Source organism: Melanaphis sacchari, unplaced genomic scaffold (assembly GCF_002803265.2).
Source record: "Melanaphis sacchari strain LSU unplaced genomic scaffold, SCAv2.0 Contig81_pilon_pilon, whole genome shotgun sequence".
Lineage (NCBI taxonomy): Eukaryota > Metazoa > Arthropoda > Insecta > Hemiptera > Aphididae > Melanaphis > Melanaphis sacchari.
The window spans coordinates 577,826-592,748 of record NW_020271579.1 but is presented as its reverse complement, the minus strand read 5'-3'; the positions used below and the strand labels follow the sequence as shown (position 1 = coordinate 592,748).

General features: G+C 39.2%; 2 protein-coding genes across 2 annotated transcripts in view; one reads left to right on the top strand and one right to left on the bottom strand.

The window, feature by feature from the left end:
- Positions 1-14,923, bottom strand: part of LOC112602089 (lysine-specific histone demethylase 1A) — a 358,619-nt gene that overhangs the window by 147,463 nt on the left and 196,233 nt on the right. The window lies entirely within an intron of this gene.
- Positions 9,626-14,298, top strand: LOC112602088 (toll-like receptor Tollo). The gene has a single exon (XM_025350014.1). It carries the CDS (start codon positions 10,185-10,187, stop codon positions 13,929-13,931), a length of 3,747 nt encoding a protein of 1,248 aa, XP_025205799.1. The 5' UTR covers positions 9,626-10,184; the 3' UTR covers positions 13,932-14,298.

Genomic DNA, 14,923 nt, shown 5'->3' with positions numbered 1-14,923 from the left:
GTGTGGTGGACTTGGCTGTGGGTCGCACACACAGACATCGCATTTTATATTATAATATAGATAGATATTGGATTGATTTATGGCCGTCGTACTGAATATATGCATATAATATTGTGGATCGCGATTTAAGCGATTATTATGGGTACGCAAAGATGTTGACGGGGTGCTGTGCCATACACGTGTTCCCTAAGTGTTCTTCTCCATAACATGCATGCTATTATATACGTACATCATCTCCTATTCGCTCTCTGCTGTTTGCGGCGGAAAACACGTTGCATATCGTTAATAGCCTCCCCCGCCGCCCCCGAAAAACCGTGTTAATGGCGCGTCCTGCAGTATATGCGTGTGCGTGTATAATAATATGTACGTGTAAATACGCATATGGGATATTTTTAAACAACGAAATATTATTCTTCGGCAGACAGCCCAGCAGCGGTGCAGTGTGTGATTTATGATTTCGGACGGATGTGCTCGCGTATATAATATAATATATACATGTTTATATCCACATATACAATCGTCTCGCAAGACGCGCGTATTATATACTGCCTACCTACCTAAATAATGTCTACGGCGACGATACACAAACGTATATTATTTTGTAAAAACGGCGGAAGATGCAAATAAACGGGGCACACACAAGCACAACACGTGTTGTGGAAGTGCAGAGGGAATCGCTGCATGTGCGCCTATATACCCTACCAGATATCTGCTACTGCTGCCCAGTGCGCGAGATATATAGCTGGGCACAGAAAAACGTCGTGCGATTATTATTATAATTATCGTCGTGTAACACGCTGAAGTTGAGAGATCTCGCCGTTATGGCGAGTATATTAAATAGGTACTACGTTACTCCGGAGGACACCTAGCAGATGAATAACATATATACGTACTATCTCATTTACGTGATTGTTCTCGTTTTGTTTGTTAAAATTTGTCGATGGAATCGCGCACGAGCAGTGATCCCCGTATTATATTGGCACGTGAACAATTTGAATGACCCTGCATTTTTCAATATAATATAATATACGCATGTGATACATAGACACTCTCTAACCATAGTTAATCGAATACGATATATAATATGTATACGTGTATTTGTTATACGAATGGAAATAATAGCATCTGCTGTATAGTTGTGCTTGTTCAACGAAATCCTAAACAATTTATTCAAACGAGAAGTCGTTATCATCGTAGTGGCGCGTTCAACGACGTAATACGAACATCACAATACGTATAATGTTTAGTCAGCTGCAATTATAGTTGAGTTAACAACGAGCGGTCCTAATCGATGACGTAGTTTTATATCTACATATAACATGTTATACTGTTAATCCCATACGTTTCGGATTTTTTGAAAGATGTATGATAAATCTGTACACGTATATATTTATTATAATATAAAACAGTAAGTCATATAACATATTCAAAACGCTGTAGCAATCGAAATAGAGCTAAATTGACGAAATTCTCGGGTAATTCAGTGATTTGGATAATTTTTAAGAAATGTTAAACCGAAGACGAGTGTTGTAAACACGTCGTATATTCATATCGTTCTTTTTATTGTGATTACTTCGTGTAATTGTATACAGTAATGTGACGATGTCGCGTATGATGGGACACGAATCGTATTTTGTGTATATTTTAGATAAACGTTGCAAGATCGTAACGCGGTTGAATTTTTCTGAGACGATTCCGACCTTGACAAACGGTGCTCATCTTGCGTGACACCGTTAACCTTAACAGTTTATATTGTTCAGTTGTTATCACTATACGTCGTAATATTTTAAGACGCAACTCAAACAACGGAAATATATTGTCAATTATAATTTCATCATTATCTCCGTGCAGAAGAGTAAACTCCCAATTGTATTACCCGCGGAACGGGGTGTCACGGTAACCACGGATAAAAAAGTACCTTCGTTGGAAGTTAAAAATTTGACGAAAAAATGAATGTCCATCTACTGATTTCAAAATCACCGGGCAGGGGACGCGCGAAGCATTGTCATCAGCAGCACAACTTTCTGAAATAAATTTTGATACTATATGTGTTTTTCTAACTGATATTTAATGATATTTATCACATCATGCATATAGTATACGTGCAGTATACATAATTCTTATATATTTTTCCGTATATTGTACCACGGATAATCGAGAATTTACTGTAACACTCGAGTACGATATTACTATATGTATACGTGTATGGCAAACACTTTCTAATTTACGGATTTAGGATACGGTCGGAATCTTTAGACCAAATATACTACATCTAAGTTTGAATAATTTATGAACGGTTTAGTAATTATTGTAATAATATTATGGTTAAGTAAGTATAATACGACTAGGTATACATTATAGAATAGATTTTAGTATAACTATACATTTAAGACTCGGTTAACATCGCATATGATCTATTCATCGTTTATGAATATATTATTATAATCTATAATAATAATGTACGGCGACTATATAACAATATACTCTATAGTTATATTCAAATATAATTTTTTTTTTACACATAATAAAATATATTTGCCTCCTACTAGTTCTACTTATATATATATATATTTATCATATATTGTGTAAAATGGAATTTTTGTTAATTAGTAAAGAACAAAAAAAAATAATATAATAACAAGCAATTTATCATTATTTACACAGCGGTATACTCTGTTAAAACAAAAAAAGGGTTTAGAAATTAAAACTGTTTACTGCGGCTATTATAATAAGATTACAAAAAATACTGAAATTACATTAGGTATATTCACGCAAGCAAGAGCCCGATTTAAATAACGACAAAAAGCGTACTTTGTACCTACGTTTTAATAATAGGTATAAAATAATATACAAAAAGAATTAGGTTACAACCATAAAAGGACGACACGACAGTATGAACTATAAAGATTTGAATTTAATTATGGTGTACCTATCTATGTGTAAAAGTATATGCACAAAGTATACATCACGGCATAATACATGCATAATATTATTATAACAGAATAAAATACATGAAAAGTTATTAAAATTGTGCACGGGCACATTTGTGAAGTCAAAGCACGCGTCGCAACTAGACCATAAAGTTATAGATTGTGAATTATTAGACCACAAAACGTCAAGAACGCAATGAATAGTCATAATTTATAGCACGCTATGTAATTTTTTTTCCCCTTAAATAAATTATAACCCAGTCAATGTAATGACATTCCGAAATAACCATTTTATTTTTTACAGTGATACAGGACTTAAACTAACAATAATTAACCGCCTACGTGCGCTTTTATTCTACACCTAATATATATATATTATTATATACCTATATAATATACTCCAAGCTGTACCCCGCGCTAAACCTACTTTTCAATACTTACACGCTCAAACCAATATTTCATCCGACACCGATAGAGGTACCTACGCGAGTATATACGAACAGTACACAAGATTAATGTACATTAAAAAAAAAAAAAAAAAATCGATTACGCTCGTCCACAATATCCAATATGCTGCTACGTTTTGTTAATAAAATAACGTTCCGGTACTTATACAAATTTAACGTACTATACGTATATAATATTACATGTACGGGTCGCGGGTAACCTATACGTATTATTACGGTTCAATACTCGTCGCGGTCGTGTTGAACTTTTATACGCACTTACTGCAGAGGTCAGGGTATTAATATGGGCGCCCGACATACGAGTATAAGTGAGATCGAGTCGAAAATTTTTATAGGCGTATTATTTTTGAACCGTAAACCGAGACCATCGTTCAAGCTCGATTCTCTATCCTTTTGAAAGTATATATGAAACTATAATTTATATTAAACGAGCACTTTCTCGTCCATATATATATATATATTCGCCTGTAGGTATATACACTGTAAATTACCGAAAATCAAGAAAAATACAGTGACATTATACGCATCGACCTCTGCCAATGTTCCGCAGAACTTGGTACCTACGATTTATATAATATATATTACATTGTGATACCCGGCCATTATACGACGCGGTATAATAATATAATAATGTGGTGTCTATGACGGTACAAGTGCAGGTACGGATTATCGTCCGCGTTCCGTTTTACACGTTTCCAAACGATCAGTGACACTACGCGCCTATCACTGTATCAACAGTATTATAATATATAGCTGGTTATATGACATATAATTATGTAGTGCGTATTATCATTATTACGATTATTTTTTCATCATTATAATCATTATGCTCTAACGCGATTATCCGGGCCGACGACGATCTATCGTTTAAGCTCATTACCGTTTACGGGTCGGCGAAAAGGGCGATGCGACGGGTGTCGTTAAAAATAGATAGACTGCGCCGTGTTGTTATACATTGTATACACACCATATTATATTATTATATTGTGTGCATTTCAGCTATTGAATATGTACGTACGACGGCGTCGCGCGCGTCGCCCGACGTGTGTTGGTCGTGACCGGCGTTGCTGAGCGCGGCTTATCTAGGACGTCCTGCAGGAGCCGTGTGCGCGAGGGTTCGTTAAATGGGAATATTGGATTTTCCACCCCGAAGTGTACACCGTATGGTTCGTGGCAGACAGGTAGTCAATTGAAAACGGATTAAAAACACGACTAATCGCAACTGTTTTCACTTTAATCATATAATATAAATACATAGAATAATAAACGAAGGAAATCTTTGCTTATTCTATACATTATTATTTAGATACCGCGGTATAATATAATATACAACAGTTCTATAGGTTTATCAGTAGCTTTCGTAACTATATATCGCGTAGTCAACACACAGCGTTTGATTTTTACGATAACTCTATTAAAAAACGCTCTTTATTTTATGTTTTCCTCAACACCCTACGGGTTATGAAATACATATAAATTATGACACATATGAGTACACAGGTTTTAATCATATTTTCCATCGTCATGCAGTGTACCGTACACACATAATTATTATTAAGCACGTGTGATGAGTTATTAGACGTGTATACAGCGGATAAAGATATACACACACATCAGAAAACGAAAATTAGAAATATGTAGAATGCGATTTATGGAACCAAAATATCGTCGACGATGCGTATATCAGTGATAGCATAATTAAGGAAAAGTGAACTCATTACTATAGTAAACTTATACATGCATATAATCGAAATTCCTAATATTCGTATAACGTCATACGTCGCACATTTAATAATATTATAATACTATAATATAATATAAAATGTGTTTATTATAATAATTTAAGAAACGTTAAGATGATTATAGACTTAAGCTTTTGAGAAATTGAATAATAACCTTACTTAAAAACGGTCGTAATACGAATAAAAATGTACACATTTTAAACATGACAAATCTAATTACAGTATACTAAATTATTGAGATAATGAATATGATAATGTATAATAAAAAATTACACCGACGTTATAGGTACTTGCAGATGGGTATATTTCACCTATATGACATATTTAAATTTAATATCAGAAGACATTAATTGTCAAATCCCCCCAAATTAACAGCCGAGTAAAATTTAAAAAAAAAAAACAAATGAAATTATCGAGTATATTATATTCTTCCCCCCAACCGTCATACACACAGAACACACTGCCGCCGACGACGAAACCCCCTTGATGGGTATAATAAGTAGAACCTCCATGACGTCTTGAACTACAGATATTATAGTATATATATAGTACGCTCACTATTATCGCGGGCCTATGCAGCAGACGATACTCATCACTGCAGTTAATTACCCTCCTCATCCATCGCAATCATCTACACAAGCGGTTGGGAGGAACGTTCAGATCGGTTGGGTTACTTTTTATTTTTCGTAGTTATACATATTATGCGTATTCGACAATGTTTATTTTCTTATATATATTTTTTGTTTTTTTGTTTTTACCTTTATAAGGTTGTCGACATCGTTAACTCCTCCCATACGCATTGTAATTACAGGAACCCACGTGTGGATTTAATGACAACCAAACATTATAATATCGTTATCAGATCGCTGTCGTTCAACGTCCCGATGCCTCCGAGGAAGCGAGCCTATGTGAGTATAATATGTAAACCTACATAATAACATGTATATAATATATTATATATATATATATATAAATATTATAATATAATAGTATGATCAAAACGGATCAAATAGGAAAAAAAACGTCTATTTAATTACGAGTACACGCTTGTCTCCGGGCCTTATCATATTTATATAATAATATTATAATATAGGCACGAGAAAATCGCAGGGTCTTCTTTTGTGCATAATACCTATACGGAATATTATATATTATATAATATACACATACTATAACAGCAGACTCGTTTTCTTTTTTAACACCGAAAAATCTATATAGATTAAAAATGTTATTATTAGTCATCTTTTCGTTTTTATTTTTTTTACCGAACCACTTCATGGCCTTTAGTGTTTAATGAGTTTATTTTCGTCTATTCGTATAATACGCACTTACAAAATATGTCAATCGTCACTGAACGCTGTCATTATAACACTGCGCAGTCGTACGAACCGTATTTTAGTTTTTTTACCGTCTCGAATTATTTTTTTAACTAATGATAACAGCTGAATTCTATCAACCCCTTTGCACGTGCGTGCGTGTGTCCTTGCATCTAGGAACGCATAATTTTTGTCATACCCTAAATAGGAATTCGTTCAGCCTCCCGAGTGTAGTGGAAAAGAAATAATCGAATGAACATAATATTGGCATTTACTTTATTTTTTCACATCCGTCTGAAAAAAAATGACTTATGGACCGTAAAAAATACCATACTAATTTCGTATCTAATGATATGATGAACACTCAGCTGAGGCGCGGGCACTCACGCGGTCTCTCACGATTAGTTATAAATCAACGAGCGGTTTGGTATTAAAAATGCATTTTTTAACAGTGTATAAATTATATTATGCTCGTCGTCGTCTTCTTCACCTGGTGCATTCAGGTGGTTAGGGTGCGTTTTAGCACGGGTCGAGGAAGAAGAAAAGAACCAGAAAAAAAAACTGGGCCCTATACCTATATAATAAGCGGCGGGTAGTTAGGAATAATGAATACCGCCTGTCCCATTGTTGCGCGCAATGCTCATGTATAGCTATAATACAATTATAATACGCGTACACGTATATGCATACGAACCCTCCCGAACGACTAAATGCCAAGCGAACACATTCGATCTACCGGTGGAAACGGGCCGGCTCCTTTTTGAGCCGTATATATATATATATGCGCGCCGGTCGCATCACAAAAGTAATGATAATATATAGACGTCAAATTAGATAAAAGGACATTGGTCAGGGTTGCGGGGAGGCCACTCGGGACGAGATGGAGAGTAAATATTTTCAAGAAAACTTATCGACAGGTGAAATGGATACACCGTGGGCCGCTGCAGTAACCGTATACATATTATCGTACCAATACGTATCAAGTTCGTATAAATAGGGAAATATTAATGTACGAGGTACGGGCACGTCAAACGAAACAAAGTCGTGATTGGGGGGAGGGGAGGCTATAGTAGGGCGAATGCAGCCTACGGTGATGCGATTTACAGAATGGTTATTATATATATATATGTATAGATAGGTACAATGACGAGCCCTCGGGGGACCGCGTGTATATATTACTTAGCGAAATGTTTTAGAATCGCAAGTCACACACAATGTAATGAAAACACGAAGTTCTCCAGTAAACATCGAGCATATAGTGGATACCTGTACCTTATACACGATAATATTATTAAATCTTTTACAAAAATATAAATAACATAAATAAACGGCAAACGATCGGACGACCGCGTTGTTAACCGTTTGAATTACAAGAACAAAATTAGTTTTTGTATCCGTGCAGTATAATATATGCGCTCACACACACACACACACACACAACTAACTCATTATTCTCGTCGTTTTTCCAAACACCATATTTCTCTGATGAAAATATTCCTTTCTGTTACACACTCGCGAGACAAAATAGCATAATAACATTATAATAATGAGATACCACGGGAATAATATATTTTAAATTTTAATCGATTTTAACACACGCTGCGCGTCATACCAAGCCGTACCTATAACAATATAACGCTGATATATTATTTTCGAAGCACAGCTTCGCGTCGGTCTCGTATTATATAGGTACACAAAATAAGAGACTCGTAAAATAGAAAACCGAAACGGAATTAAAAATCGAAGTCATCCGCCGACATGACTGTAAACACTGCAGTGATATACGGTGTGCGGAGAAAGAAACATAACCGAGTTATATACTATTGTGACGTAGTTTATATAACTGCAGTCAGTCCGATAATAATAATTCAACGTGTGTCTCGTCAATATAACGTGTTCGACTACTCGTCATGTTCATTACGCGCCGTCGTTGACAGTGCAGAAAATAAAAAAAATAAAAATACACAGGAAACAGCGAGAAAAAACTCGGCACACGAGAGCACAGCATCACACACGCACGCGCGCACAAGTCTCCAGAAGTCGCGGCGGTTGTCTCGCGGGGAGATGGACAAAAAACGGCGAACAGAAAATAAAAAACGCTTCTCTCCGCGCGATACCTATTTTTGCAGGACTGCGGTGAAAGATGACGTCGCACCGACGGACGGCGGTCGTCGAAAAATCATTACACTTTATACCTATCGCCCGCGCGCGATACGACGATATTATTTTTTGAGCACTCCGTTTCGTTGGTCGCGGGGTTAATATCACTGTAAATCGACGGCGCGAACGGTGTGAGGCAATCGCCTGGTAACGATTGCGGTAGATCACACGGACCTGAGGCCGACGATTAACGAAAATTTCACAATCAAGACGTCCGTCGATGATCGACGCGGAGGCAAAAACAACACGCCGGGGCCAGCCGTAATGATCTCATTCGACTTGCGTGTACACTATTTACATAATAATAATAATACGTACGACGTGGACGTAAACGAGATCATTTATGCGTGATAATAATATTAAAAGTATTATAATAATCGATATTATAATATAGCCATCACATTATTACTATTATTATTATTATTATTATTATAATAATAGCCACCGAATTCACTGGCGGCGGCTTGGTGAAATTATTATTATTATCATGCATGTACGATGGGTCTCGTACTCTCGTCCGTCGTCACTGCACACGAAACGATATTATTATTATTATTATTAAATCGACGAATGTGACGATCGTTTTTTTTTTTTTAATATTATTAGGTATTACATATTTATAAAAAAAAAAACCAATATCGACGACATGGCGGTGCAGTATTGGCGGCGGCGGCGGCGCGGAACGACGAGATCCGAGATCCGGACGGGCGGACAGGGCGGGCTGGTGGGGACGCCCTATGTTAGTGGTGTTAAGTGGCAGGGTGGAATGAACGGACGGACGGACGGACGTGACGACGTGCGTGCGTGCGTGCGCGCTACGCTGTGTGCGGCCACACAAACGGCACGCGTACGCGGCGGCGGACGGGAAAACAAGGTGCAACCCTGGCGGCGGCAGCACGCGCTGGCAGCAGCAGCGGCGGCGGCATACGCGAACGACGGAAAACGTATACGCTGCATTGTGCGGCTGGTGGGAGAACGGCGGCGGCGGCGTACACCAAACGGCAACCAGTCCTCGTTCCGCCCGCAGCACATTCAGTCTCCGAGTGTCTGCCGTCCGTCGTAGTGTGGTGTTTACGCGCGCGCGCGCGTATCTCCGAGTGTAATAATTTCGTACACGGCATAATAGTAATAGTAAAATATACAGCCTATCGTATTATAATATTATTTAAATATCGATATATCGATATATATATATATTATATAAATATAAATATTTTTATTTGTTTGTTTGTTTTTTTTTAATGCTCGTGTTCCGTGCGCTAATGTCGGGTGTGCGTGCGTGTGTTTTTCGAGTGCGCGAATAATAATTATAACGATAAAAAATAATAATACATTTTTTTTCATTAAATCGGTGGCAAATTTTTTGTCTTCGTGTGGGAAACGTGATAATATTCATTTGTACGCCGCCTCGCCACCATGCCCGTTCGTTGATGTCTCTCTACCGCGATCGCACATCGCAAATGATGTCCGGGCGGTGACGGCGATCGAGCGCTTTTTTCTCGCGTTCTCCCCTCCCCTCCCTCAACCCTTCGCGCGTACGACTGTCCCCCCGGCGTCACAGGTACGGTCATGGCTCTGACGTCCGCCGCGGTGCTCCTCAGCTCGGTGCTGCTGGTCATGTCGGCGTCGCTGAGCAAGACGCTCCGGCACAAGCCGCCCAACGAGTGCGAATGGCTCGCCGTGACCGCGTACGGTGACGAGACGATCGCGTCGCAGACCGTGTCCGACGAACAGGAGGTGGCCCTGCACTGTCGCGTGCGGACCATGAACTCCGAGCTGGAGAAGACGAATTTCAGCATTATACAGCCGCAGTATACGGTCAAGCTGAAGATCGAGTGCAATTCGCAGCTGTACCTGCTCAGCTCGCTGGGCTCGGGCACGTTCCAGACGCTTATTGACCTCAGGGAGCTGACGATCGACTCGTGCAAGCTAAACAGCCTGAGCCGCGAGTCGTTCCGCGGGCTCCGGCAGTTGCGCAACCTCACGGTGGTCACGCACAACAACGACTGGACGTCGGTCAACATGGAAGTGCAGTCCGACACGTTTTTGGAGGAGCTTAACATGCTCGAGCGGCTCGACTTGAGTCACAACAACATTGCCAAGTTGCCGGAGGGCGTGTTCTGCTCGCTGCAGAACCTCGTCTATCTAAACCTTACCCGAAACCGACTCCGGCACCTCGAGCTTTTTCACTTCGGGTCGTCCGGACAGAACAAGTGCGGCGCCAGCCTCCAGGTGCTCGACCTGTCTTATAACAACTTCGATTCGATCAACTCGCAAGTGTTCTCGCACCTGACCAACTTGCAAGACTTGTACTTGCAGGGCAACGTGATATCGGTGATCGGCGACCACGGCTTTGACGGCTTGTCTGCTCTGTCTGTGCTCAACATCGCCTCCAACCGGCTGGTCAATCTGGCGCCCGAGTTGTTCGCGGACACGCGCGACTTACGCGAGATGTACCTGCAGAACAACACCATCAACGTGCTCGCACCGGGACTGTTCAACGAGCTATCCCAGTTGCTGGTACTAGACTTGTCCGAAAACCAGCTGACTGAGGAATGGGTGAACGCGGCCACGTTTACCGGTCTCGTGCGCCTCGTGTTTTTGAGCATGTCCAACAACAACATAACTAAATTGGACGCGATGATATTCCGAGATTTGTACCGGCTCCGATCGTTACGACTGGATAATAACGGTGTTCAGTACTTGCCGGAGAACGTGTTTTCGTCTCTGACAGACATGAGAACGTTGATGCTTTCCAGCAACAAATTGACCAGAATCGATCAGTTTACGTTCGACGGTCTGCCCTCATTAAACCAACTATCGCTCGATAACAATCAAATACAGTACATCGATCCGGAGGCGCTAAGGAACTCTACCGATTTGGAATACTTGCACCTCAATGGAAATAAACTGTACGATATACCGGCGGTCCTGAATAACATTCCTAATCTCAAAACGTTGGATTTGGGCTATAATCAGATCACTGATATATTCAATACGTCGTTTCCGGCCATGAGTCAGCTAATAGGTTTGAAACTGTTGAAAAATCAAATATCCAACGTTTCCAAAGGCGTTTTCGATAGATTACCAGAACTGCATCTTATTAACCTCGCCAATAACAAAATCCAAAAAATAGAAGCCGGTACTTTTGATAATAACACTAGACTGGTAGCAGTTAGAGTAGACGGCAATTACTTACGGGACGTCGGTGGTCTATTTTCCAAACTGTCGAATCTCGTATGGCTAAACATATCGGAAAACTTCTTGGAATGGTTCGATTACGCTCTAATACCAACGGGTTTACAGTGGTTAGACATACACGGCAATCAAATCACCGAACTTGGAAATCACTATGAATTGGAAACACAACTGACCGGATTCGACGCTAGTAACAATAAATTGACTGAAGTGACTGGTAGTTCAATCCCGGATAAAGTTCAAAATCTATATCTGTCCAACAATCAAATTTCCAAAATACAATCGTACGCGTTTTTCAAGAAACCGAATCTCACGCAAGTGGACCTAACCGGAAACCGTTTGAAAACACTGAACCCGCAATCGCTAAGGATATCGACGGTTCCGGCAGGTCGGACTATGCCGCAGTTTTTAGTCGGCAACAATCCGTTTGTATGTGACTGTTCGATGCAATGGCTACAAGTGTATAGTGTCGAACCCGATCGGAATAAACCGAAACTAGTCGATTTGGAAACGGCCACGTGCGAGGTTATATACAACCGAGGCGAGTCCAGAGTGTTGCTCAAAGAAGCGTCCGAAGAGCAGTTTTTGTGCCAATATGATATGGAGTGCGCGAAACGTAGCACGTGCGATTGTTGCGATTTCGACGCATGCGATTGCAAAATGATATGTCCGACGAACTGCACGTGTTTCCATAGCGTTAGTTCCACGTCGAACGTGGTCGACTGTTCGAGTGCTGGTTACATAAACAGAGTGCCGGAAAAAATACCGATGAACACCACGGTTTTATATTTGGACGGCAATACTATTAAGACTTTGAGCACGCACACGTTTTTGGGCAGGAAAATCTTAAAAGTTCTCTACTTGAATTCATCGAACGTGGAGCGCGTGCAAAATCGGACATTCCACGGACTCAAGGAACTTGAAGTGCTACACTTGGACGAAAACCGTATATCTACGTTGTACGGTGATGAGTTTTACGGACTGGACAAACTTAAAGAGCTCTATTTAAATCACAATCGTATAACGTACATAAATAGCACAACGTTCCGTTTTCTGCAACAGCTGACCATACTTCGGTTGGATCACAATCGGATAGCTCAATTCCCAGTGTGGAGGCTGTCGCCGACGCTCACTCATCTGACACTCGCCGAAAACCAGTGGAGTTGCGCGTGCGATTTCGTTCAACAAATGAAAGAGTTCCTACAATACGCGTCCGATGCGGTGGTGGACGCCGAACAGGTCCGTTGTCTCGACCATTCAGGCGGGTACAACATATTCAGCGACAACGGCACGGTTTGCGGGCCTACGACTCCTTCGTCCGTCGAAAAACCATTGAACACGTCATCAAACACTATTGAAGGAGCTCTTAACGCCGGTAACCTGACGGTGCCCACCAAGACCATAATTCAAAGGCCGGACGTTCAGGATTACATACCGATCCTGATAGTTTCGTTTTCAGCCGTGTTTTTTATAATTGTCGCCGCCATGATGGTGTATGTTTTCCGGCACGAAATGAAAGTTTGGTGTCACTCACGATTCGGCGTTCGAATATTCTGCAAGAGCACCGAGTTTGAAATGGACGAGCGGGACAAGTTATTCGACGCGTTTGTCAGCTATAGTTCCAAAGACGAGACGTTCGTTATCGAAGAATTGGCGCCGATATTGGAAAATGGCGACCCGTCGTATAAATTATGTCTGCACTACAGAGAGTTTCCAGTCGGTGGTTACATATCCGACACAATCGTGCAGGCGGTCGAATCATCCAAACGCACGATAATGGTGCTATCGGAGAACTTCATCAAGTCGGAGTGGTGCCGGTTCGAATTTAAATCCGCACATCATCAAGTTCTCCGAGACAAGAGGAAGAGACTGATCGTTATATTACTGGGAGAGGTGCCCAATAAGGACTTAGATCCGGATATCCGACTCTACCTTAAGACTAACTCATATCTGCAGTGGGGCGACAAACATTTCTGGGAGAAACTAAAATTCGCACTTCCGGACGTCCCCAACAACCAAAGGCCGAAAGCAATCAATCACAAACATCACCATCACCATCATCACCATCACAGAGGGGTACACAACAACTACTCAAGACCGCTTGCCATACATATATAGTACACGGTATGAAAATTCAAAACTTATCTTGCCTAATTATTAAATTTGTGATATTAGATAGTGACTAATTTGTAATTAAAATAAAAACAAAAAACAAAAATGTATTTGTACAGTGTATATAAGGCTCAAGTGCCTACCACTCCTGCATAATTATTAATTATTGTATTTATATACGATTAAGTTTAAGATGTTTCTTTTATAACCTTTTTTTAAACTTTTTTTTTTTTTTTTTTTATGTAAAATAAAATGTAAAGACCATGAATAAAATGTCCTCCCAGTCATTACTATTAGGTTAAAATTATTATTTCTTAAATTCCAACATGTTTTAGCCCTATAATAAATATGTATTAAATTGATTTGACTCTTTGAACGCAAATCTATGTTTATTTTTTTTTTTAACGATATTAACAATATTCAATACAAATTTATTGTTTGAGGTAAAAATATGCACAAAAAAGTATATAGATTAAATTTTAAATAAGAGAGTTGCCATGTACACATAAGCTAGTTATTTGCAGACAAAGAGTTAAATGATGATTTTTGAGATATATCGTGGGGTTAGTTACCTAGTCTAAGAAATATCTTGGTATTATTATATTTATAACTATTAACCCGATTTATTGTAAATTTTACGTTTTGATTAAAACGTAATCTAAAAACAATGCCATTTTTACTATTGTTTTTTTATATATTATTATTATTTTTATTTATTTTCTTACAATGAAGACTATAAACTTTCTAGGTACTAGAACATTGTTGTGATATATTTTTGTTAATTTAATTGACTGATACTCAAAGAATATCGAGAATCCAGCGAATAATAAAAAAAAAACTTAAAATTTAATTTGACTTCGTTTTTATTTATTTATTTAATTGTCCTTCCGTAGTATATAAGACTATATAGTATATTATATATATTATGTGCTTGAATGTCGAAAAAGGTATAAAAATAAGTAATGATTAAGTTCGACAACGAGTATAAATATTACGAT

Excerpts from the sequence above, each read along its gene's own strand:
- LOC112602088 (XM_025350014.1), top strand. The coding sequence starts at position 10,185 with ATGGCTCTGACGTCCGCCGCGGTGCTCCTCAGCTCGGTGCTGCTGGTC.